This window comes from Muscardinus avellanarius (genome assembly GCF_963383645.1).
Source record: "Muscardinus avellanarius genome assembly, chromosome: 16".
NCBI lineage: Eukaryota > Metazoa > Chordata > Mammalia > Rodentia > Gliridae > Muscardinus > Muscardinus avellanarius.
Window position 1 is genome coordinate 59,978,605 of NC_137802.1, and position 26,586 is coordinate 60,005,190.

General features: G+C 49.0%; 1 protein-coding gene across 1 annotated transcript in view; it reads right to left on the reverse strand.

Annotated features, from left to right (window-relative positions):
* The window catches only part of PITPNC1 (phosphatidylinositol transfer protein cytoplasmic 1), a gene marked incomplete at both ends in the record, with an annotated part of 311,327 nt that overhangs the window by 108,285 nt on the left and 176,456 nt on the right, over positions 1–26,586 (reverse strand). The window contains 2 exons of the mRNA XM_080712457.1: positions 3,977–4,048; positions 25,399–25,406. Of these exons, the coding sequence (XP_080568583.1) occupies positions 3,977–4,048; positions 25,399–25,406 (80 nt within the window). The remainder of the gene's footprint in view (positions 1–3,976; positions 4,049–25,398; positions 25,407–26,586) is intronic.

Genomic DNA, 26,586 nt, shown 5'->3' on the forward strand with positions numbered 1-26,586 from the left:
CTGGCTTGCCCTGCTTTCTTTTTCTATTTTTCTTTTTCTTTTTTTTTGGGGGGGGGAATACTGTGGATGGAACCAAGGGGCTTTCTATCTCTGGGCTACACTCCCAGATCTATTTTTTTCTTTTTTTAAATTTGGAAACAGGGTCTCACTAAGTTGCTGATTGCCTCACTAAGTAGCTGAGGCTGGCTTCGAACCTGCGTGATCCTCCTGTCTCAGCCTCCCAATCACGGGGATTACAAGCGTGCGCCACCACGCCCAGCTTGCCTTGCTTTCTTAACAGCTTCCCACCCAAACCTCCATGCCCAGCTCTGGGTGGAAAAAGAGCAGGCCCGTGCATGCCGTTGGCTTAAGCCTCGGTTCTGAAGCCCTGGCTGGGCAAAGCAATCTTTTCATAATTAAAGCATTATTCGATAAATACATAGTTCTCATGTTCTGATTTAAAAGCATTAGCAAGTATGAATGAAAACCAACAAAGCCCTCCCCTCTGCCCGCGGGGGAGCGCAAGCCGGCTGCGTGGTCCACCCCGCTGCTCACTGTGGGGCTTCCCGGAGGGGACTGGGCCAAGAAGGCCGATGGAGCGGGGACTGCGTCATCTGCTCCCGTGGCCACCAGAGCGGGACCTGGGGACCTGCTTCGCAGAGCTGGGTTGGAGGCTGGGAGGGAACTCAGGCAAAAACACATGGCGGCCACATCAGTGTTGTAACAGGTGATGGGATATGAATTTTTTTTTTTTTGAGGTACTGGGGATTAAACCCGGGGGCATTCTGCCTCTGAGCTGTATATACCTCCTAGCCTTATTTTTATTTTGAAACAGGTTCTCACTAAGTTGCAGAGGGCCTCACTAAATTGCTGAGGCTGCCCATGAACCCAGATCCTCCAGTCTCAGCCTTCCAAGTACTGGGATTACAAGCGTGCGCCACCAAGCCGGGCTGGGGGTGTGGATTTGGACAGCTCTTCCATGACAGAGCTGAGGCGCAGACCCCAGGGGCCGACTCGGGGGAGAAGGCGGCAGAGAGAGGGCGTCTCTCCCAGACTCAGCAAACTGAGTGCAGAGTCTATCGCTTCTAGGGGCTGGCCCGAGTCTCAGAGGCCTGGTCCTTGGCGTGAGCAGGAGAGGATGGCCTGGCCTGGGCATGGGTCCTGCCTCTAAGGTGGACAGGACTCTCTCCCCTCCCTCCCTTCCTTCCTTCCTTTTGTTCTGTTTTGAACCCAGGGATATTTTACCTCTGAGTAATGCCCCTAGCCTTTTTTTTTTTTTTTGGTGGTACTGGGGTTCCTGGAAGCCTTTCTACCTCCTGGCTACACTCCCAGACCTATTTTTATATTTTTATTTGGAAACAGGGTCTCTTAAACCAGCGAGGCTGGCTTCGAACCTGCGCGATCCTCCTGTCTCTGCCTCCCAAGCGCGGGGATTACAAGTGTGCACCACCACGCCCGGCTACCCCTAGCCTTTTTAAATTTTGAAACAGGGTCTCAAAAGTTGCTGAGGTCTCATTAGGTTGTCAAGGCTGGCCTCAAACCTGTTACCCTCCTGTCTCAGCCTTCTAAATCCTGGGATTACAGGTGTACACCACCTCAATGGCTTATATTTAATTTTTGTGTGTGTGTGGTGCTAGGGATCGAACCCAGGGGCATTCTATCTCTGAGCTACACCTCCAGCCCAATTTTTTATTCTTTATTTTGAAACAGGGTCTCACTAAGTTGTAGAAGGCCTCACTAAGTAGTTGAGGCTGCCCATAAACCTGGATCCTCCTGTCTCAGCCTCCCAAGTACTGGGATTACAAGTGTGCACCACCGTGCCCGGCTATATTTAAGTTTTTTTTTTTTTTTTTTTTTTTTGTGGGTCTGGGGGTGGAACCCAGGGGCATTTGACCTCCGAGCTACACCCCCTGCCCTATTTTTTATTCTTTATTTTGAAACCGGGTCTCACTGAGTTGCGGAGGGCATCACTAAGTAGCTGAGGCTGTCCGCGAACCACGATCCTCCAGTCTCAGCCTCCCGAATGCTGGGATTACAAGCGTGCGCCACCACGCCCGGCTTTATATTTAAGTTTTTAATTGGCACCCCTACAGTGCTGTTTCTGTCTGTCTGTCTGTCTGTCTCTGTGTTACTGGGGATGAAACCCAGGGGCATTCTACCTCTGAGCCATACCCCCAGCTCTATTTTATTCTTTTTTGTTTCTGTTTTTTGAAACAGGATCTCACTACGTTGCGGAGGGTCTCATGAAATTGCTGAGGCTGGCCACAAACCTGATATCCCCCCTCCCCCGTCTCAGTCTCCCAAGTACTGGGATTACTTCCAGCCCCCCTAGTGTTTTTTATTTAGAGACAGGGTGTTGTTAAGTGGCCAAGGCTGGCCAGGGTTTTCTGTTTCTCAGGGACTGTTTTCTAACTGACAGTGTTTATTTATTTATTGTAGTACTGGGGATAGAACCCAGGATCTCTGAGCTACACCCCCTGGCTGTGAACCTGCCATCCTCCTGTCTCAGCCTCCCAATTATTATTATTTTTTTGAAACAGGGTCTCACTAAGTTGCTGAGGCTGGCCTCTAACTGTGACCCTCCTCCTGTCTCAGCCTCCCAAGTACTTAGGCACCGCGCTCATCACGGTCCTCAGTGTTCGCCTCGCCGAGAAACTCTGTCTCCCATCCATTTTGACACAGCCCGGCTATCACTTTGCACAATGCCAAACCCCTGGATGGGGTAGGAATGAGCAAGTGGACCCCGCAGCGTCTGGACCAGCTCCACCCGACACGGCCCGCGGGGACCCACAGCCCGTCTCTCAAGACACCCGCTCCCATGGAAGGGAATTTAGGATCTTATCACCCCGGCCAAAAGAACATGGGATAAATGTCAGGTTCGAAGATGAATTAAGCAATACTAATAAATGCAGCCCTTGGCTAAGATTTAGAAAGAGTCTGAATGCCTGTGTGGTACTGGGGGTGGAACCCAGGGGCTTTTTTTTTTTTTTTTTTTACCTCCGGGCTATACTCCCAGACCTATTTTATATTTGGAAACAGGGTCTCACTAGGTTGCTGAGAGCCTCACTAAGTAGCTGAGGCTGGCTTCGAACCTGTGCGATCTTCCTGTCTCAGCCTCCCAAGCGCGGGGATTACAAGTGTGCGCCACCACGCCCGGCTTATTTTTTTTTTATTCTTTTTTTTTTTTTTGGTGGTACTGGGGTTCCTGGAAGCCCTTCTACCTCCGGGCTACACTCCCAGACCTATTTTTTTTTACATTTTTATTTGGAAACAGGGTCTCCTAAGCCAGTGTGCGCGGCTGGCTTCGAACCTGCGTGATCCTCCTTTTTCTGCCTCCCAAGCACAGGGATTACAAGCGTGCGCCACCACGTCCGGCTTATTTCTTTTTTATTCTTTATTTTGAAACAGGGTCTCACTAAGTTGTGGAGGACTTCACTCAGTAGCTGAGGCTGGCCGTGAAACTGCCATCCTCCTGTCTCAGCCTCCCAAGTACTGGGATTACAAACATGCACCGCCACACTCAGCTGACTGCATTCCTTTTTCTAAGTTTTTGTTTGTTTGGGGAACTGGGAGTTGAACCCAAGGGCATATTACCTCTGAGCTATACCCCGAGTCCTTTTTATTTTTTATTAAAAAAAAGGGGTCTCGCTAAGTTGCTGAGTAGAGACTCGAGCCTTCCATCGCCCTGTCTCAGTCCCCCTAAGTACTGGGATTACGGGCATGGGGCTTTTTGCTAGGTATTAATGGTCATTGAGAAGATGTGCACAGAATTCAAAGGTCAGATGCCAAATCATGGATTTCTGAGTTGGTCTCCGCACCTACGGTGACAATCCCTTCAGGTCACAGAGATTTCCCCAGAGAGGCCCACAGAGAGTGCCCAGGAATGAGGAGAAATCAAAGCCAGGCCACAAAATCACGGCAGGGGAAGCCAAGGTCAGAGCGTCTCGGCCCGCAGGGAGCCGGCCGGGCGGGCTGAGCGGGCGGACGCGGCACTCACGCTGTTGTTGCTTCCTTTGTTGTCCTCGTACTTGGTTTCTATGTGAATGGAGAACTTCGGCAGGAAGGAGCACTAGGGAGAAAAAGCGAAGGGTGGTTAGAGCGCTGCCCTCCTGACCGCGCGGCGGGGAGCAGGGACGTCACCAGAACCACGTCACATCTCCACCCACATTTGAGGAAGACCTTCGGAGATGTGGACGTGACTTCTTCCGGAGAGCAACCCTGAAGGAGTATGTGCGGTGGGCCCTGCCCTTCAGCAGGCCCTGAAGCAAAGGGCAACTCGTATCTGGGGAGCAGCTGTTGCCGCTGAATACCTGGGGACCTACCTTCACTTTTATATCAATATTCATCTAAAGTTAGCGAGGCCCTGCCTGCAGCAGAACTTTAAAATCAGAGATTATTATAGTCAGACAAACCTAGTTTTTTTTTTTTTTTTTTGGGTGGGGTACTAGGGATTGAACCCAGGGGCATTCTATCTCTGAGCTACACCCCCAGGCCTTTCTAATTTTTATTTTGAAGCAGGATCTCCATAGGGGCTGGGGCTAGTTGAACCTGAGATCCTCTTGTCTCTGCCTCTCAAGTACAGGTAGGAACCACTGCGCCCCACCAGACCTGGCTTTCAACGTGTGACTTTGGATACTCATCAATTTCTCTGAACCCAGCATTATTAAAACAATAATAAGCCGGGCGTGGTGGCGCACGCTTGTAATCCCCGCTCTTGGGAGGCTGAGACAGGAGGATCGCACGGGTTCGAAGCCAGCCTCAGCTACTGAGTGAGGCTCTCAGCAACTTAGTGAGACCCTGTTTCCAAATAAAATATAAAATAGGTCTGGGAGTATAGCCCAGATGTAGAAAGCCTCTGGGTTCCACTCCTAGTACCACCAAAAAACCCCAAAAAACAATAATAATTATTCTCTTCATTTTCCTTTTGATATTAGAGATTGAACCCAGGGGTATCCTACCTCTGAGCCACACCCCCCCCAGCCCTTTTTGCTTTCTTATTTTTGAAATAGTGTCTCACTAAGTGGGTGAGGGTCTTGCTAAATTGACGAGACTGGCCCCAAACTTGTGATCCTCCTGTCTCAGCCTCCCAAGTCCTGGGATTACAGGTGTGCACCATCTAAGAGTAACATTGTGAGGATTAAATCAAGTGGTTTGCATAAAAATATTGTGCTGAGGGGCTGGGGTACGGCTCAGTGGCAGAGTGTGTGCTTAGCATACATAAGGCCCTGGGTAAACACACACACACACACACACACACACACACACACACACACACACACACACACACAGTGCTGAGCATTGACTGTAATGACTGCAGCCCGCGCCTGGGGTCCCAGTACAGTCTCACTCTGTATCTAAGAGAACTGGGGAGGGGAGGCAGCATGCGAGAGACCGTGCTGGATGCGGTGTGACCCCTCCTGCCGGCACGGCACTCGGCTGGGAAGGACTTTCTGGACCCCAGAGAGGGGATGGAAGGCTAATGGGTAAATGACCTGGGGACTCCCCTGGGCATTGGCACTGGGCTCTCTGGTCACGGTTGCCAAGAGCCCGCATCCTTTCTGTGCGCACGCACCCAGTGCCGGAGCTCGCGCGTTCTCAGTCTGCACGTCCTGCCTGCCTTCGGGTTCTCACTCATGAGCCCGAGGCCTGGGTGCCATTAGCATCATCTGGCTTTCGAGATGAGGAGCGGAGGCCTGGGGAGGCAGGGAAATGGCCCACAGTCACGTAGCTGGGGCGCCACAGATCACGATGAAAGCTAGGTGGCCTGGTCCCAGTGTCCCTGACCCTGACCGCTCCCCAGGGGTTCTCAAGTGGGATGTCTGGTCCTGCAACATCAGCCTCACACTAGAGATGGTTAGAACTGCAGATTCTTGCCAACTGAATCAGAAACCCCAGAACTGATGCTTCTCCAGTTGGAAAACCAGCTCCCAGCTCCCAATACCACATGGGAAGGAGAGAGAGAGAGAGAGAGAGAGAGAGAGAGAGAGAGAGAGCGCTACAATCCTCAAGTACACAAATACCCATGCTGATCTCGTAGGCCCCATCCCTGCCATGACCACGCAGGGCAGGCAGAGGCCCTGGATGCGCCATGGATAATTGTCCGGACATCACATGCCTGTGTGCACCCGGCATACACCTGTCTTAATTCGAGTGAAACAATCCGGACTGTGACCAAGGAGACGCGGAAATAATCAATCCCGGTAATTGCCTTCTCGAAACCAAGGCCCCGCGATTGTTCATTAACACCTCCTCCTCTGTCTCTGCTCCAGTTCTGGTCTCTTGCTTGGAGCCTGCTGCCCTCACACCCCGGCCCAGGGAGTTCCCAGGAGGGGCCGGAGGACACACAGCCCCCAGCAGAGCGTGCCTGACTCACGGACAAAGGGAGAGGTCCTTTCCGAGCATCCCTCTTAAAAACAACAAGCCTTTGCCTGTCATCCCCGCATGTGGGAGGCAGAGACAGAAGGATCGCCGGCTTGAGGCCAGCCTCAGCAACTTAGCAAGGCCCTCAGGAACTTAGTGAGATCCTGTTTCAAAAAAAAAAAAAAAAATAGGGCTGGGGGTGTAACTTAGAATAGAATGTCCCTGAATTCACTCCCTAGTACTAAATGAATGAATGAATTAATTAATAGCAAGCCTTCTGGTGAATCAACTTTGTTCTTTTTGACCCATGAATTCATTTAGGCGTCAGTCCAATGAACGCAGGGAACAGAACAATCGCAGGGTGCGAGTGGGTCCAGGGGCGCCACGTAGACAACCGCAAGGCGTCTTTATGGGCGGGGTCTCTAAACCACTCATCCAGGGGAAACAACTGAATTTCAGCATTTGGGTATTAAGCCCGAATGCGCCCTGCAAAACTCCCATGCAAATCAGCAGGTGTTATTTTTTGAGCCAGGGTAATTTTCCCAGCAGAATGGCGGCCCCCACGGCGAGGCAGCGCACCTGCCTGCATCCAGGCAGCAGGAGGCTGGCAGCCGACAGGCCGGCTCCGGGCTGGTCAGTGTCCCCCTGGGGCCCGTGGCTTGGGACTGCCGAGCCCCTTGGGACAGCTGACCGCTGGTTCTTGGAGCCTTGGGGATTGCAGGGTGTCGCAAGTTAAAATCGGAGGTCTCTGGTGGCTCTAGGTGTTTTCTGAGCTGTCATTAACCAACCCCTTTCTGGTGAGATGTTCACTTCAGATAAACCTTTGCCTGCTCCCTGTGGGTTAGCCTTCCCCAAATCCAGCCCACGGGCTCCTAGCCAGCCGATACTGCTAGGCCAGGTCTTGTATTTGCCCCGCACCCGCGGAGTCACCCTAGACCCCGGCCCCTCGCAGCCAGAGCCGGGCGCCAGTTCTCCCTCTGTTTTGACTCATACTTGGTGCGCACAAAGAGCGTGTGATGGAAACACCTCCAGCTTCCCCTTCCTCCACGACCAAGCTCCTGATTATTTCTCGATGCTTCCTGTTCTTTGCCAATCAGAGAAAGACAACACAGCCTTATTTTTTTTTTTCCTTCAAAGGCAAAATAAAATAAGGGATGGGCCTGACTCATGGGAGTCAGCTGGGCTGGGCTCACAGCCTTTGAACCCTCCCACCGGGCCTCAGTCTGTCCACTTGTAGGATGGGGGCAGCCGTTCTCTGCTGTAGGAGTGTTAGGAGATCGGCGAGATCACGAAGGTTAAAGCCCCAGGCAGCACAGAGCCTGGCACACAGTAAGAAACATCTCTAAGGCGCTTCTCTAGGACCTCGTCTCACTGACCATTTCCATCTTCCCCGTCTCCTTCCTACAGCCTAAAGGTGTAATGGGAAGTGCCATATATATATATATATATATATATATAATTTTTTTTTGGTGGTACTGGGGTTCCTGGAAGCCCTTCTACCTCCAGGCTACACTCTCAGACCTATTTTTACATTTTTATTTGGAAACAGGGTCTCCTAAGCCAGCGCGCGTGGCTGGCTTTGAATCTGCGCGACCCTCCCTCCTGCCTCTGCCTCCCAAGCGTGAGGATTACAAGCGTGCACCACCACACCCGGCCAGAAGTGCCATATTTTAAAAAGCAAAAACTTAAAAACCCACAAGCCGGGCGTGGTGGCGTGCCCTTGTGATCCCAGTACTTGGGAGGCTGAGACGGGAGGATCGCGGTTCACAGCCAGCCTCAGCTACTTAGTGAGGCCCTTTGCAACTCGGTGAGACCCTGCTTCAAAATAAAGAATAAAAAATAGGGCTGGGGGTGTAGCTCGGAGGTAGAATGCCCCTGGGTTCCATCCCCAGTACTGCAAAAACCAAAGCCAAGCAAAACAAACAAACAAATATAAAAACCCATAAGCCAAGCATGGTGGCTCATACCTGTCATCACAGTACTGGGGAGGCTGAGACAGCAGCAGATCGCAGGTTTGAAGCCAACTGCTGCAATCTAGCAAGGCCTTCAGCAATTTAGTGAGACCTTGTTTCCAAATAAAAAAATAATATAGGGTTGGGAGTGTAGCTTGGAGGTAGAATGCCCCTGGGTTCCATCCCCAGGACCCAAAACCAAAAATAACTTTCTATGATTACAAAGTTTGCTATGGCCAGAAGTAGACCATCTATAACCTAGTCACCTTCAACTATCCAGGGAGAGAAGGGAGACCCCACCTTCCAATAATCCTGGGTTTCCTCAAAAGATGCTCTATGTCCTAAAGATTCTGACATTCCCTTTGGTGAGGGGATGCCAGGCCATGGAGGAGCCAGGGACCCAACATAACCATAACCTGTTCTATGAGGGACACAGGAGGTCACCTGTGTCCAAAACCGGACGATGGCGAGGGGGCTCGGAAAACCCTTGTGCTCTCAAGACACGATCATTTGGGAACACAGTCTGCTTCAGGTTCCGCTCGGTCCACCAGGACATGAAGGAAAGATTCAAATCCCAGAGGGGGCAGCATCCTGAGCTGGCTCAGAGCCCCAGCCCCAGGTGTCGCCGTTCCGGGGCGCATCACGGGACATCACTCCCTGGATAGCTCCCTGGAGCCTTCGACTGATGAGACAGTCACTGCTGAGAATCAGTCGTGCATCTTTGACTTCACTTTAGAAAAAAGCAGAGATTCTTCTGTTGGCTTTGAAGTTGTAAGGGCCAGATGGCTAAGACTAGAGGAAGGCCTCCAGGGACACAGGGGACAGCAGCTGGAAAGTGGAGCCTCAGTCCTACAACCACAAGGAGGTTAATTCTGCCAGCAGCTGGTGGGTTTGGACAAGGACCCTGGGCCCCAGGTGAGACAGCAGCTGTGGCCCGGTACCTCCCTTTCAAGCAGGCTAAGGACTCGGATAACCTGAGCCTCAACCCCCAACTCAAGGGGACCACAAATAATAAATGAGGATTGTGTGAAGCTGTTAAATTGGTGGGATATTTGTCACACAGCAATAAAAAATCAAACAACATCTAACCTGCCAGCGGTTTCCCTTCTGTATCCCCTGCCTGGCCCTCACCTGATTAAATGTCACCCGCCACGATCTCTGAACACGTCCAGGGGCTGGCGGATGTGTGCTCCTTCTGACGGAGCCGGTCTGCTGATACAACCTGCCTTGTTGGTGGGAGAGATTCACCAGTAACTGATGCCGGTGAGCTTGTCCTTGGTGGCTCTTTCTCTAGGGCTCTTCCCTCCTCTCTTCTCTTAGCAGTCCCTCGGCCCCTGCCAACTGCAGGCCACCGAGGCGTCACACTTTCTTTCTGCCCTACATCCAAAGGCTTTCTGCCTGCTGCTTTGCTCAGCCGAATCACAGAGGCCGAGACACAGAGAAAAAGCCTCAAAATTAAGCCTCAAAAAACAGAAGTCTGTACTGGCACACATTTATAATCCCAGGACTTGGGGGGCTGAGGCAGGAGGAGCGGGGCTCAAAGCCAGACTCGGCAATATGGTGAGGCTCAGAAACCTCCTGGGACTCTGTTTCCAAATAAATAAAACAGGGCTGGTGGCAGAGCTTGGAGGTAGAATGCTTTTAGGTTCAATCCTCAGTACCAAACAAACAAAAAACTCAGAAGTCGAGAGCCCCAAGGGGCTACACGTAATGACTCTGCTCAGACAGAGGACGCGGGCACTGACCTAGCGCCCTGGTCCCCAGAGCCCAGGGACACCAGGGAGTCTCGTCTGGCCCTTTCTAGTCTCTCTCTGGAATCCTTTTTCTTCCTCTCTCTTCTGGACTAGAGGTGCAGGTTGGAAGGGAGAATGGAGAAGAGGGACGATCAAGCTGAGTGTGGTGCATATGCCTATAATCCCAGTACTGGGGAAGCTATGACAGGAGGATCACAGGTTCAAGGCCAGCCTCAGCAACTTAGCAAGGCCCTGTTTAAAAATTAAAGAAAAAGCTGGGCATGGTGGTGCATGCTTGTAATCCCAGCATTCAGGAGGCTGAGGCAGGTGGACTGTGCAGGTTCGAAGCCAATCTCAGCTACTTAGTGAGGCCCTTTGCAATTCAGTGAGAACCTGTTTCAAAATAAAGAATAAAAAATACGATTGGGGGTGTCACTTGGAGGTAGAATGCCCCTGGGTTACATCCCCATTACCGCGCGCGCATGCGCGCGCGCACACACACACACACACACACACACACACACACACACACACGGCTGGGGAATGTAGCTTGGAGGTAGAATGCCCCTGGGTTCAGTCCCTAGTACCAGAGAAGAAAAATCATAAAAATATTCCCTTAATTACAATGAGGGTATGTTTTCCCAATCACTTAAAAACAGCAGCAGAGTCATGAAGAAATTGGGGACAGGGCAGAGGTCTCAGGTCGCCTGGCCTCTGATTTTCTAGCTCAGATCCTCCCAGGCCAGAAGGATCTCACAAGCATTGCCGCCACCTGCTCCCACCATGCCCCTGCTTCTGCTATCTGTGTGTCTTTAACTGTCCTGCCAAACCCAGCAACATCTCTCAGGATGAAGCTCTTATTGAAAAATGACCATTTGGTACCTGTAAAAAATCTCCCATACCCCAAACTAGAGATGGTTCTCGATTGAACGTGTCAGTGCACCTCCTTGGTGTGTTTGGAAGTGATGGGGTGGGGGGCCTGAGGTCAGGAAAGGGGGAGGCGTCTGGGCCTCTCTGAGAGTAATTTCCAGACACGGCCCTCCCAGGTTCAGTGTCGGGAAATGAAAGCCGCACACGCCCGACGCAGGGTAGAGGCCGCATCCCAATTCACTACAGATACGCTTCGGGAAAGATGGAAGAGCTATTTTGGGTCCTGTGATTGATTAGGGTTGCCATGGCAATAAGAAACACTTATGAGAACAAAACTCAATGTAAGCAGACCCAAGTCTTAAAGGGAAAGGGTCACACGCACCGGGAGTTTGAGAGTCAGTTTCTGGGAGGTGCTGGGAGCCCCCGCTGCCTGCCCAGTGCTCACGTACAGGGGGACAGAGAGTGCAGGGCTGCCGAAAACGGGCGGGGGGTGGGGGGGACGAGTCAGAGGCTCCCCGGAGCCCCGGACTTCAGAGCCTGGGAGGATGTGCACTGCCCACTTTGAAGACTGTCATTACTGTGGTCCAAGGATACTGTGTTCCCAGAACGCCTGGTCTCCAGCAAACACTGTAAGCTATCCAGGCCTCATGCCTGTGGGAACAGCGGGGTCCCAGAGCCCACCCCAAGCCCAGCAGTTGATTTTTCCTCTAAATGTATGTACACACACACACACACACACACACACACACACACACTTTTTCTTTTTTTGGTGTGTGTGTGTGTGTGTGTGTGTGTGTGTGTGTGTGGTAGTAGAACTCCAGGGTGCTCTACCTCCAAACTACACACCTAGCCCTATATTTTATTCTTCATTTTGAAGCAGGGTCTCACTAAGTTGTGGAGGCCTCACTAAGTAGCTGAGGCTGTCCGTGAACCCACGATCCTCCTGTCTCAGCCTCCCAAGTACTGGGATTACAAGTGTGTGCCACCGCGCCCAGCTATACATTCTTTTTAAAAGCACTGTTCAGGGGCTGGTGCAGCAGCTTAATGATAGGAAAGCTGAGCGTGTGCTGGACACTGAGTTGGATTCCCAGGACCAAAATAAACACATTAATAGCTCGATTCACATAATTTGCAAATTTCAAGTATACAAGTTAATAGTAGATTTACAGCTATTACCACAATCTAAGTCTAGGGCATTTTCTCTTCTCCCTCCTCCTCCTCCTCTTTCTCCTTCTTATTTTGGTACTGGGGATTGAATCTAGGGGCATTCTACCTCTGAGCTACACCCCAGCCCTTTTTTGTGTGTGTGTGGTGCTGGGGGTAGAACCCAGGGGCTTTCTTACCTCCGGGCTATACTCCCAGACATTATATATATGGAAATGGGTCTCACTAAGTAGCTGAGGCTGGCTTTGAACCTGTGCCATCCTCCTGTCTCCGCCTCCCAAGAGCGGGGATTATAAGTGTGCTCCATCATGCCCGGCTCTACTTTTGAATTTTGAAACAGGGTCTCACTAGGCTGCGAAGAGACTCATTACTGTGCTGACGCTGGCCTTGACCTTGTGATTCTCCTGTCTAGTCTCCCAAGTACTGGGATTACAGGCATATGTAGCCACGCCCAGTTTAGGGGGTTTTCATCATCCCAGAAAGGAGCTCTCTACCCATCAGCTGTCACTTTCCTGGTCCTGACTCCCCTCTACTTGACAGTGTAAGTTCCCTCTACCCTACATCTGTTATCAATGACTTGTTTATTCTAGACACTTCACATAAGTGAAAACATGTAATACATGGTCTCTTGTGTCTGACTTCTTGCACTTAGCATTATGTTTTCAAGGTTCACCTGTTTTATTGCATATATCAGCACTCAGTTTCTTTTTCCTGGCAGAATAATATCACACTTTGTGGATATACCATATTTATTTATCCATATATCAACTGATGAACATCTGTTTCTACTTTTTAGCTATTAATGAATAATGCTGCCTTTGGTATTCTTGTACAGGATTTCGTGTAGGCATATATTTCCATCTCTTTTGAGAAAAGAATTAGCGTGGAATTGCTGGATCTTGTGGTCACTTCACGTTTAGGACTCTGAGGAGCTACCAGGTGTCTACAGTATTCCAAAGCACCTATAACACTTTTCATGCCCACCAGCAGTGTGTGAGGGCTCCAGCACCCCACACCCTAGCCAGCACTTGTTACTGCATAAGGGTTTCTTAATCTTGGAAGTTTTTGTTAGCCAATGATCCCAATACTTGGGAGGCTGAGACAAGAGGTTTGCAGGTTCAAGGCCAGCCTCAGCAACTCTGTGAGGCCCTGTTTCAAAAACAAAAAAAAACAAAAAACAAAAACTAGGAATCAGGCGTGCCTGTAATCCCAGTACTTGGAAGGCTGAGAAAGAAAACTGCAGGTTCGAGGACAGCCTCAGCAAGTGTTGGACTCACCAACTTAGTGATACATGTTTCAAAATAAAAACTTAAAAAAATAGAGCTGGAGGTGTAGCTCAGAGGTAGAATGCCCCTGGGCTTAATCCCCAGTACCACAAAAATAAAATAGGACGGGGGGGTTAGCTCAGAGGTATGTTCTACCTGGGTTCAATCCTCAGTACCACACATATACACCACACACACACACACACACACACACACACACACACACACACACACACACTCCCTTTGTGCACAGAAGGCCTTTCATATGTCGATTTCAAGAAAGTGTATGCGCGCCCATCCTCCGTGAGCGCAGTTTCAGTCACTATGCAGGCAAAGGTGCAAAGGGCAGAGGAGCTTTTTGGATTTTGGGGTTCCCTTTGTCATTCTGGGGTTCTGAGGACCATGTGTGCTATGACCCATAGGTAGGGTAGGTGTTCAAATTGGCAAGGTAGGTGGGGAAAAAAAGATTGCACAGAAGATATTGAGAAGAGGGATTGATCCCAGGGGAGAAAAAAGTAAAAATCCCTTCATTTTGAAACAGGGTCTTGCCAAGTTGCTGAGAATCTGGCTAAATTGCTGAGGCTGGTCTCGAACCTGCAATCCTCCTGTCTCAGCCTCCCAAGTACTGGCATCACAGGCAGGTGCCACCACGCCCAGCAAAAAGGAAAAAACCCTGAGACCCAGCGGAGAGGGAGGCAAGGAGCCAGTGGAAATTAATGAGAGAGTGACAACGCCCAGGACGCAGGTGAGGTGGAGGAGGCTGAGAGAAGCGGGATGGCGGCCTGGCTCCCCGGCCTGGCCTCTGCGGAGACGCCATTCATCAGCCCAGTGGTTGGCGCCTAGGCGGCTCCGGAGCAGCAGGGCCCAGCGCATGAATGGAAGCAGCTTTCTGAATGGAGGATGGTGAGCTATTGGCTCTTCTAGGAAATCGAGGCTCATGCAGTCAGAGCTTTGCACAGCCAGGGTAGGACGAGAGTTTAGGGAGATGGGCGCTGTCCCCTTCAGAGGGAACTGCGCTGCACAGAAATAACAGAAGCCAGGAGAAGAGCAACTCCCCACACAGGCAGGTCTGTGGCTGGAGAGGAAGCAAGAGAGGGCAAGCCGTCCTGGGTAACAACCCCGAGGATCGATCGCCCATCTTGATTGACCGGACAAATCTGCCATACAAACAAACAAACCTAGCTGGGCGTGGTGGCGCACGCTTGCAATCCCAGCATTGGGGAGGCTGAGACAGGATCGCGGTTCTTGGACAGCCTCAGCTACTTAGTGAGGCCCTTTGCAACTCAGTGAGACCCTGTTTCAAAAATAAAAAGACGCCGGGCGTGGTGGCGCACGCTTGTAATCCCCGCGCTTGGGAGGTGGAGACAGGAGGATCGCGCAGGTTCGAAGCCAGCCGCGCTGGTTTAGGAGATCCTGTTTTCAAATAAAAAAGTATAAAAAAAAATATAGGCCTGGGAGTGTAGCCCGGAGGTAGAAGGGCTTCTAGGAACCCCAGTACCACCAAAAATAAATAAATAAATAAATAAACTAAAAAATAGGGCTGGGGTGTAGCTCGGAGGTACAATGCCCCTGCGTTGCATCCCCAGTAGTGCCAAAAAAAAACCCAACCAACCAACCAAACAAACAAACACTCACTGCAGTTCAGAGGTGTTAGGGAAGACAATGCTCCAAAGAAAAGGTGGAGCCAGGTATGGGAGGCTGACAGGAGGATTGCAGGTTCAAGGCTATCCTCGGTAACTTAGTGAGATTCTCAGCAACCTAGTGAGACCCTGTTTCAAAACCAAAGAAAATAGGGCTGGAAGTATAACTTGGAGGTAGAATGTCTTTGGGTTCAATCCTTAGTCTCACACACACACACACACACACACACACACACACACACACGTTTCCATCAAGGTTAGGCATTCTTCCAAAAGCTTTGGTATTTGAGTAATAGTTATCTTCAGACAAAGTATCACTGAAAGGTAAAAGAAATAACATTTACTGGAACAGAAGTGATCCACTGGCCACTTTCATAGGTGATTGCTCTGACTGATAGAAACTGCTGGAACTCCCCAAAGTTTTAAAAAATTGAGCAAAATCCAAGTTCCCATGGATGAATAAGTCTGAGGGATGTCTACATGGATAAGTAAGTTTGAGACTTAGTGAGACCCTGTTTCAAAATAAAGAATAAAAGCCAGGTGTGGTGGCGCATGCTTGTAATCCCAGCATTTGGGAGGCTGAGACAGGAGGATCGCAGTTCGCAGCCAGCCTCAGCTACTGAGTGAGGTCCTTTACAACTCACTGAGACCCTGTTTCAAAATAAAGAATAAAGCCGGGCGTGGTGGCGCACACTTGTAATCCCCGCACTTGGGAGGCTGAGACAGGAGGATCGCGCAGGTTTGAAGCCAGCCTTGGCTGGCTTAAGGGACCCTGTTTCCAAATAAAAAATATAAAAAATAGGTCTGGGAGTGTAGCCCGGAGGTAGAAGGCCCCTGGGTTCCATCCCCAGTACCACCAAAATAATAATAATAATAATAATAGAATAAAAAAGAGGGCTGGGGGTATAGCTCAGAGGTAGAATGCCCCTGAGTTATATCCCAAGTACCCCAAGGAAAAAAAAAAGAATAAAAATTAGGGCTGGGAGCGCAGCTCAGAGGTAGAACGCCCCTGGGTTCCAGCTCCAATGATCCCCCTCCAAAAAAACAAAAGAAAGTGTTGGGGAAGGGCGGGCCATCCCTGTGGCCTCTTCTGAGGCACGGTCGCCACTCTAACCAACAGAAGGGCATCCCATCTGTCATGGGTTCTTCCCTGGATTCTCATAGAGAATGTTGTGTGGTGAGGTGTGGTCAGGGCAGCGGTGTCTGGACACCGCCTGTATACTCCAAGTCACGGTTCCGACTCATTAGGACTTGGGCCTTCACGTTCCTACAATGATGTGCTCGGTGATACGCATCTTTAGGAACAGACTTTTTATAACTCGAGAGGAAAAGAAAGAATCAGCCACTCTGGAAGGCAGCCAGCGTCCTTGGGGCACCTTTCTTTGCGACTTTCCACACTTCAGAAGAGCCTGTGGCGTTTGAAGAACTGGCTAGGCGGCCTGTGCTCTGGAAAATTGTTCTCGTGGCGTTCTCTGCTCTATGTATAATTAAGATTTTTTCCCCCCATAATCAAGTTAAAGATATTTTTCCACTTCCTGGCTGAATGGCATTTCCACAGGACCCTAAACACGCACGGCCGCTCCCGGTGATGAACGTGCTTTCCTGCCTCGGTCACCAGGATAATGTCAAAGTCCTATTTTTGACACCGATCCTGGGCAGAAAGTTCTCTTGCCTGCGTTTCGTCACAGACGGGGACCGGACAGTTGTGGAGTGGATCAGGGGTTAGAAAAGAGTTTCCAAGACAAAGGGTACAGCTACAGAGACTGATTTTGGAAAGCAACAAGAAATACACATTCAAGGGAGAATGTGGGTTGGAGAGAGAGAGACAGACAGACAGACAGAGACAGACAGAAGGAGGAAAGGCTTTGGCGGTTCATGGCCGCTTTTTTTTTTTTTTTTTTTTTTCTTCTTCAGTACTGGGAATGGAACCCAGGGTCATTCTACCTCTGATTTATACCCCCAGCCCTATTTTTTATCCTTTATTTCGAAACAGGGTCTCACTAAGTTAGCAAGGGCCTCACTAAGTAGCTGAGGCTGGCCAAGAACTCGGTTCCTCCTGTCTCAGCCTCCCAAGTACTGGGATTACAAGCGGGCGCCACCATGCCTGACAATGGCCCTCTTTTGTGAGGGGTGAGTAAGACGACGGATATGAGGATGATATCCACTTGGTGGTCACAAGATGGTTCGGGGTATTTTGGGCATCTCCCAGGGTTTGTTTTTGTTTTTGTGGTACTGGGGTTCCTGGAAACCCTTCTACCTCTGGGCTACACTCCCAGACCTATTTTTTATTTTTGGAAACAGGGTCTCTTAAGCCAGCGCCGCTAGCTTTGAATCTGTGCGATCCTCCTGTCTCCGCCTCCCAAGCGCGGGGATTACAAGCGTGCGCCACCAGGTTTTGATGGGGCCTTCATGGATATGCTAGACTCTGGTGTGTGTGTGTGTGTATGTGTGTGTGTGTGTGTGTGTGTGAGTGTGTGTGTGTTATTGGGGATTAAACCCAGGGGCAGGCTACCTCCAGCTATACCCCCAGCCCTTTTTATTTTTATTTTGAAATAAGGTCTTGCCAAATTGCTGAGTTGTCCTTGAACCTGGGATCCTCCTGTCTCAGCCTCACAGGTACTGGGATTAGAGGCGTGGTCACACCTGGCTTGGGCTTTGTGTTTTTGTTTCTAACACATCTGTGTCTTATGACCAGGACATATCCTTGGGGCTACAACAGGGTGGGAGGTGGATTCATTGGTGTGTGCAGTCAGAGCCCTCATTCCTGGGGCTCCCTGAAGCCCCCCCCCCCCCCCCCCCCCGCCACCTCCCAAGGCTAAGCAAGGCACCACAGGTACGAGGCCTAAGTACCAGGCTGGACAGTCAAATATAGGTAGAACAGGTGCTGTGCGGGGATGCACGATCGCCCTGGGTAGAGCCGGCTCCAGGGCTGCCTCTCCCAGGAAGGGAGGCAGGGTGAGCCTGTCCCGGAGCTGGGCACCAGGGAAGTTTTCCTTTCGGGTACATAACAGGAAATATAGAGCTTGAAAAAGACATCAAAAAGAGGTACTTAGGATTAAAGGATTGGGGGGATGAAGAGTCCAATTAAAAAGCACTTAAAACAGGAAGGAAGATGAATGCAATGGAAAGCATGTGTCATAAGCCCTGGGAACAGACCTGCACTCGAGCCGAGAGTGGGCTCTTTAGCCCAGGCTGCCGGGGCCGAGCGTGAGAACGCGGCGGAGTCCGGGTCAGGGGGCGGCGGCTTCCAAACGCACACTGCGGGCCTGAAGGCATGAACCTGGGGCCCGAGAGGACTCTGGATCCCCGCCGCTGGGGAGATGGAAAGAAAAGCTGTCCTATATTTGGGATGGAAAATAAAAGCAAACTACTTGGAAACAATGTGGCTCTCTACAGAGATTTAAATCCAGGCCTTGTCCTGACATTCAAAGCACCAAGACCTGGCTCCAGGTGGCCAGGATCCGGCGCCTGCGCACTGCCACAGACTCAGCCCCCCCCCCCCTTTCCCCATTCACGTGTTGAAGGCACAGACGCCAAGGTGACAGTTGTCAGGGATGGGACCTTTGGGCCGTAAGTTAAGTCATAAGGATGAATCCTTGTGTTGGGATTAAGGCCCTTACTATATGCTTGCTTATTTATTTACTGGTACTAGGGCCCAACCCAACAGCGTTCTACCTCTGAGCTATATCCCCGGCCCTTTTTATGTTTTACTTTGAAACAGAGCCTTACTAAATTGCTGAGGCTGGCCTCGAACCTGAGACCTTCCTGTCTCAGCCTCCCAGGTACCGTTATTACCGGCATGCACAGATCCAGTAGTAGTTCTGGATTTGTACCCTTTTAAAAAATTTTCCCTGATACTGGAGAGATTGAACCCAGGGGCATTCTTTCTTTGATCTACACCTCCAGCCCTATTTTTTTATTCTTTACTTTGAAACAGGGTCTCACTGAGTTAGAAAGGGCCTCACTGAGTAGCTGAGGCTGTCGGCGAACCGCAATTCTTCCTTCTGTCTCAGCCTCCCAAATGCCGGGATCACAAGCGTGCGCCAATCCCAGGCAGGATTTGTGCTCTTTTAAGAAGAGACAAGAAAGTGCGCTTCCTCTCCGTACCAGGTGAGGCAAACCAGGAGAAGAGCCCACGCTGGAAATCGCCAGCGCCTTGATCCTAGACCTCCAGCCTGCAGAACCGTGGGAAACAGATGTCTGCCTTTAAGCACCCCCTCACCCCCAAGGAGTAGCATCTTATCACAGCCAGAGCTCGCAGGTGGCAGCAGCTGTCTGCAGTGACCTTCGCTGTCCCTCTGGTCGACTTAAATGGCACCCTCTCCCAGAAATCTTCCCGTATTTTATTTTGTCCAGACACATTCCTCTTCCTATTTATTTATTTATTTATTTATTTATTTATTTATTTATTTATGGTACTAGGGATTGAACTCAGGGGCATTCTGCCTCTGATCTACACCCATTGGCCTTATTTTACTTTGTATTTTGAAATAAGGTCCCATGAAGTTGCCAAGGGTCTCGCCAAGTTGCTGAGGCTGACCTTGAACCTGAGCTTCTCCTGTCTCAGTCTCCCCGGGGCTAGGGTTACGGGTACACGTCCGGCTTTCTCTCTCCTTTCTACAACCTTCTGTGCTTCAACTGCAACACATACGTACCAGAGTCTTTTACCTGAGACTTTCTCCCAGTTCTTTCTCCCCAGTGCTGTTCCCCTCTTCCTGAGGCAACCCTAACGCAGGCAGGGGGCGCCTCCCCGCTGGCCCCTCAGGGCAACCACTGGCCTCCCCTTCCACAGTGTCAACCACGGTGCCGGCCCGCGGGACACACTTCCCATCCCTTCTCTTCCCTCAGTCAAACGGCGTGCCCCTGTTCTTATAAGCTCATGATTGTGTACTCAAGTTTCTTTTCTTTCTTTCTTTTTCTTTTTTTTCTTTTTTTGTGGTACTAGGGATTGAACTCAGTGACATACCCCCGAGCTATACTCCCAGCCCTATGTATGTATGTATATATATTTTTATTTATAAAAATAAATATTCTTACATATTTATTATTATATATTTATATATCCTTTATATATAAATATGTATGTTCTTATATATTTATATATGTTCTTTATATATTTATAAATAAAACAGGGTCTCAGTAAGTTGCGGAGGGCCTCACTAAGAAGCTGATGTTGGCTGCGAACCTACGATCCTCCTGTCTCAGCCTCCCAAGAACTGGGATTACAAGAATGTGCCACCACACCTGGCCTTGTATTCAAATTTCTAAGACCAAGTGCCTACCAGTCATTGGTGGGGTTGCCAGGTAAAACACAAGACAATCTTTTAGTGTTCATATGCCCACAAGATATTTGGGGCACATTTATACTAAAAATTATTTACCATTTATCTGAAAACTTAAATTCAACAGAACATCCTTTTTTTTTTTTTTGCAGTACTGGACACTCCCAGCTCTTTTTTTTTTTTTTTTTTTTTTTCCGGGTCTGGGGATAGAACCAAGGGGCATGTGACCTTTGAGCTATACCCCCTGCCCTATTTTTTATTTTATTTTATTTTTTTTGGTGGTACTGGGGTTCTTGGAAGCCCTTCTACCTCCAGGCTACACTCCCAGACCTATTTTATATTTTTATTTGGAAACAGGATCTCTTAGGCCAGCGCGGCTGGCTTCGAACCAGCGCGATCCTTCTGTCTCTACCTCCCAAGCACGGGGATTACAAGCGTGTGCCACCACGCCTGGCTTTATTCTTTATTTTGAAATAGCGTCTCACTAAGTTGTGGAGGGCCTCACTAAGTAGCTGAGATGTTCTCTAACCACGATCCTCCGGTCTCAGCCTCTGGAATGCTGGGATTACAAGCGTGCGCCACCATGCCCAGCTCCCAGCCCTAATTTTTTTTTTTTTTTTTTTTTTTTTGTGCTACTGGGGTTTCTGGAAGCCCTTCTACCTCCAGGCTACACTCCCAGACCTATTTTTTATATTTTTATTTGGAAACAGGGTCTCTTAAGCCAGCACAACTGGCTTTGAAACTGGGCGATCCTCCTGTCTCCACCTCCCAAGCGTGGGGATTACAAGCGTGTGCCACTAGGCCCGGCTCCCAGCCCTATTTTTGATTCTTTATTTTGAAACAAGGTCTCACTGAGTTGCAAAGGACCTCACTAAGTAGCTGAGGTTGTCTGTGAACCATGATCCTCCCATCTCAGCCTCCCAAATGCTGGGATTACTAGTGTGTGCCACTACGCCTGGCTAAATCCTGTCTTTTTACTTAGGAAAGCTGACAACCTTATCTCCCCAGGACCCAGTGACTGAGTAAGCTTCGGGGTCCTGTCCCTGCCTTGGACGGCGCTGGGGACCACAGCCCTGTGCCTGAAACCCAAGGCCCAGGCACTCTCATTGCAACTCTTTGCCTGGCCGGGTCCTGTGGGAGCCGTTACCCTCTGCCCACTGGTCTGAACCTCTGCTCACAGCTCAGCTCGGAGCTGTCCAGCCTGTGTGTGTGTGTGTGTGTTGGGGAGAGCAGGTCTGGTGCCAGCTCACCCCACCAGCTGCGTCCCCTCTTATCTCCAGAAAACCCCAGAACTGGATGATGACTTTGGAATGTCAAGCAATTTCCCACCAGAGAATGACCCCAATGGGCGGGGAGAACTGATGGGCCACACTGTCTAGCCTGATGTTTTGCACATCATGAGGATTTAATAAAGAACGGTTAACCTCAAACTGAAGGACTGGACTGGGAAAGGATTTGAAAACATAGTGGCAGAATAATGAGAAATCAGGTAAAAGAGAACAAGTAAGATTTTGAGTCTAACATAAAGAGTATGAGACTGTACAATTAGAACTCTGCCTTCACATATTTGGGTCCCAAATTATCTCAAACAGTATTAAATAATTTGTCTTTTTTTAGGGGGGCATGGTGGGAATTGAACTAAGCAACATTCTACCCCCAGCCTTCTTTTTTTTTTTTAAATTTTGAAACAAGGTCTAAGTTGTGGAGGCTGGCTTTGAACCTGTGATCCTCCTATCTCAGCCTCCCAAGTACTAAGATTATAGACATGTGCCACTGCACCTGACTTAAGTCTCCTTAAAAGTCTCATTAAGGCTTCGGGAATACTGTGGAGGCAAAGAATTGGCAAAAAGTAGAGGATACACCTCCTCAGAAAGCCTCAGAGCTGCTGGGCCTGGCGGCACACAGCTGGAATCCTTGTACTTGAGAGGCTGAGATGGGAGGATCATAGGTTCGAGGACAGCCTTGGTGATTTTTTTTTTTTTTTTTTTGGCAGGTCTGGGGATGGAACCCAGGGGCATTTGACCTCTGGGCTACACCCCTTGCCCTATTTTTTATTCTTTATTTTGAAACCGGGTCTCACTGAGTTGCAGAGGGCCTCACTAAGTAGCTGAGGCTGCCCGCAAACCACGATCCTCCGGTCTCAGCTTCCCAAATGCTGAGATTACAAGCGTGTGCCACCACGCCCGGCTAGCCTTGGTGATTTAATGAGACCCTCAACAACTTGGCCAGACACTGTTTCAAAATAAAAAAAAATACAGTGGGGCTAGGGGTGCAGTTTGGAGGTAGACTGCTCCAGGACCAAAAAATATAATGAAGTAGAAAAATTCTCGGAAGCCGGGCGTGGTGGCGCATGCTTGTAATCCCAGCATTCAGGAGGCTGAGATGGAGGATCACGGTTCACGGAAAGCCTCAGCTACTTAGTGAGGCCATCTGCAACTCGGTGAGACCCTGTTTCAAAACAAAGAATAAAAAATAGGCTAGGGGATGTAATGCTCGGAGGTCAAATGCCTCTGGTTTCCATCCTCAGACCCCCCCCCCAAAAAAAAAGAAAAGAAAAGAAAAATTCTCGGAGCTGCCTGAGGCTCACAGTAATGGAGGCCGGCCTGGAAGTCCTCATTGGAGGGCCGCCTGAGGTCCGGCTGCCCTATGTGGATTGAGTTATCAAGAGCCACGTTTCACTCAGTTGCAGTCGATTTTCTGAACCTCTGCACTTTAGTACATATTCTTGATCAATGAACAAAAGACCAGTGCACATGTTCAGCCTTCATTTCTCTTATCTAGCATGCCCATATTTCCCAGGGCGGTAAGGAGCTTCTGGGGAACCAGCACCATCGTGCGCAATTGGACCAAGCTGGCTCCAGCTAGCACCCTCCAGGCAAACCGCCTCGGTGCTGTTAGTTACCAGAATGATCTTGTCCATGTGAGGACGGATAGTTGTTCAAATGATGAATTGACATCACATCTCAGTACAGTAAGATGATTCCCTGGAGGCTTCGTCCCTGCCCGGCTCCTCACCGGAGCCGAGTTTGCATGGGAGGGCGTAAATGTGGACCCCTGGGTGCGCTCCCGTCCAGGTTCGTGTTAAGAATGGCAGCTGCCAGCCTCGCACTCCATTCAACAGTAAACCTGTGTTGACCGTTCAGCAGTGAAGTGTTGACCGCTCACTGTGCACCGGGCTTTGGGCTTGAATTTCAAGGAACTGTTTATTCTCATCTACACATGGCCTTGAGGAAATAGGGGCTAAAAGAGATGTTATTTGCACAGGCCCTCATGGGCAGGCTTGGACCAATCTTGATAATTCTGTGATGAGAAGCAACAGAGCCAGGCCTGGTGGCGCACGCCTGTAATTCCAGTACTTGGGAGGCTGAGACAGGAGGATCGCGGGTTCAGCCTCAGCAATAAGACTCTAGACAACCCAGAGAGACCATTTGAAAATGAAAAGTAAGAAGGGCTGAGGGTGTAGCTTGGAGGTAGAATGCCCCTGGGTTCCACCCCCAGGTCCACACACACACAACTGGACCTGGGGTGTGGCTGGGGGCTGCGTCCACAGCCATTGTGCTGACAGCTTCTCATGCTTAGATTTGGGGATGGTGAACTAACCTGGGGACCGAATTTGCCTGCTGCCTGGGCAGCTGACACTCTGCCGATGGGTTTACGTGTTGTCTGTGGCTGTTTTTGCAGGAATAAAGTCTAGATGACCCACAAAATAGAAAAATAGTCACACTATGACCCTCTGTAGAAGATGTAATCCGACCCCTGAGTCAGAGCATTGAATCTTTCTGCTAATGGCTCCAGGGATTTCTCCCAATCTTAGACCAGAGGGAACAGGTTCAGAAAAGTTAAGCTGCTGGTTCTGGATAAGTGGTTCTCTGCCTTCTGAAATTTAAAGTTTGTATACTGCCATAGAATGGCTGCTTTTTTTCTTTTTTCTTTTAAAGTTAGGAAGACTGGGCAAAAAAAAATGGTATGCATTATTCCTATCATTTCAGAAAAGAAAAAATACTTCAATACCTAAGCATGAGGAGGCACAATTACCAACAGTCGTTGAGATGAAATAAACTGGATTTTATGAAAAACTTTGATGACTACTCCTAATTTTATTTTATTTTTTAATTCTGCAGAGGCCAGGTGAGAATGTAGTATGGACAAGTATGAATTCAAGAGCCAATGGTGGGGCGGGGGCTGCTGACATTCTCCAGCTGACGAGTAGCAGAGCCCGAGAACACCCAGGCCTAGCAGACGCCAAAGCCTGTGTCAGCTCTGTATGTCTACAGGCCCATCATCCATCATCCATCCATCCATCCATCCATCCATCCATCCATCCTTCATTTATACATTCATTCTGTCATTCCGTAACTATTTACTGAGCATGTACCATGTGCCACGTTGCTAGGCCCTCACCAAGGACACAATGTACCATGTCCCTCCATTTCTCTCTCTCTCTCTCTCTCTCTCTCTCTCTCTCTCTCTCTCTCTCTCTCTCTTTCTCTCCCTCTTCTTTGGCAATTTTGAGTAAGACCCAAAACTCAAGTCTTCTCACGGTTCGGCTATCCATTTTCTTCTTACGCTAGCTTGAACCTGTGGGCCACTGGGGAAAATCATCTGAATAAAAATACCACAACTCAATTTAATGCTATGGAGCCTCTCTCTTCCTCTCTCTCAGTGTAAGTAACGACTCTGAGGCAGGAAGAAATTAAGTAATCTTACCAAGCCACATGGACCGTCCTCCCCAGATCTTGGAGTGTAACTGTTTGCATTGTCTTGCCATTTTTGAAGTTCTCCAATACGCAAGTCCCACCTTCCACCAACAACTGCCCTAATCCCTCGAATATCACATTGCGAGTAACAGTTCTTCTATTATAGCGAACTACCACCAATAAAACAGTCAAGCTCTTTTACAAATTACAAGCAAAAGCTAATTATGTAAAGTGACTAGCAAAGCACTTTAAATTAACATTAATATTCTTAAACAAATGAGAACATTCAAATTATTGCGTTATATATAACTATGTATTAGCCTACATTTAAATATTTCTGATTCCGAATTATTCCTCTTTTTAAAAATTATTATGTTGATAAGACAAATAGGAAGAATGTTCCAATTACTCCACTGATCATAGACAGAATATTTAAAAAAATTAAATGAAACTTACTGTGTATTCTGATTCCAGACGTTCATTTGGAGATGAGGGAAAAGAAAAAGATAATGATGAGTTAGACCACACTGATATGTAATGTACTATAAAACTAAAGAACTCAAATACTGCTGAGTTATAATTATTAAAAAGGTAATGTGAGCCGGGCATGGTGGCGCACACTTGTAATCCCAGCATTTGGGAGGCTGAGACTGGAGGATTGCGGTTTGCGGACAGCCTCAGCTACTTAGTGAGGCCTTTACAACTCAGTGAGACCCTGTTTCAAAATAAAGAATAAAAAATTGAGAGCTGGGCGTGGTGGTGCACGCTTGTAATCTCCGCACTTGGGAGGCTGAGACAGGAGTATTGCACAGGTTCAAAACCAGCCTCAGCTACTTAGTGAGGCTTTCAGCAACTTAGTGAGACCCTGTTTCCAAATAAAATATAAAATAGGTCTGGGAGTATAGCCTGGAGGTAGAAAGCCCCTGGGTTCCACCCCTAGTACCACCAAAAAAAAAAAAAAAAAAAGAATAAAAAATTGGGTAGGGGGTATAGCTTGGAGGTCAAATGCCTCTGGGTTCCATCCCCAGACCCACAAAAAAATAAAAGGTAATATGCATGCCTGTAATCCCAGTGCTTGGGAGGCTGAGACAGGAGGATTGCAGGTTGAAGCCAGTTTCAGCAACTTAGCAAACTGTTCCAAAATAAAAGATAAGTGGGGCATGGTGGGCACGCTTGTAATCCCCCGCTTGGGAGGCGGAAACAGGAGGATCGCGCAGGTTCAAAGCCAGCCGTGCTGGCGTAAGAGACTCTGTTTCCAAATAAAAAAGTATAAAAATGCATCTGGGAGTGTAGCCCGGAGGTTGAAGGGTTTCCAGGAACCCCTGTACCACCAAAAACAAAAACAACAAAAACAAAAAACAAACAAACAAACAAACAAAATAAATGATTAAAAAAAAAGAGCTGGGGGAATAGCTTAGTAGTAGAATACCCCTGGGTTTGATTCCTAGTACAAAACCACAAAAAAATTTAGTAAAGAAACTTTCCAGAAAGGAATTTTTTTTTTTGGTACTGGGGACTGAACCCAGGGTTGTTCTACCTCTGATATATATGTCTACCATTATTATTATTATTATTATTATTATTATTATTATTGTTATTATTTTAATTTTTGAAACAGAGTCTCACTAAGTTGCAAAGGGCCTT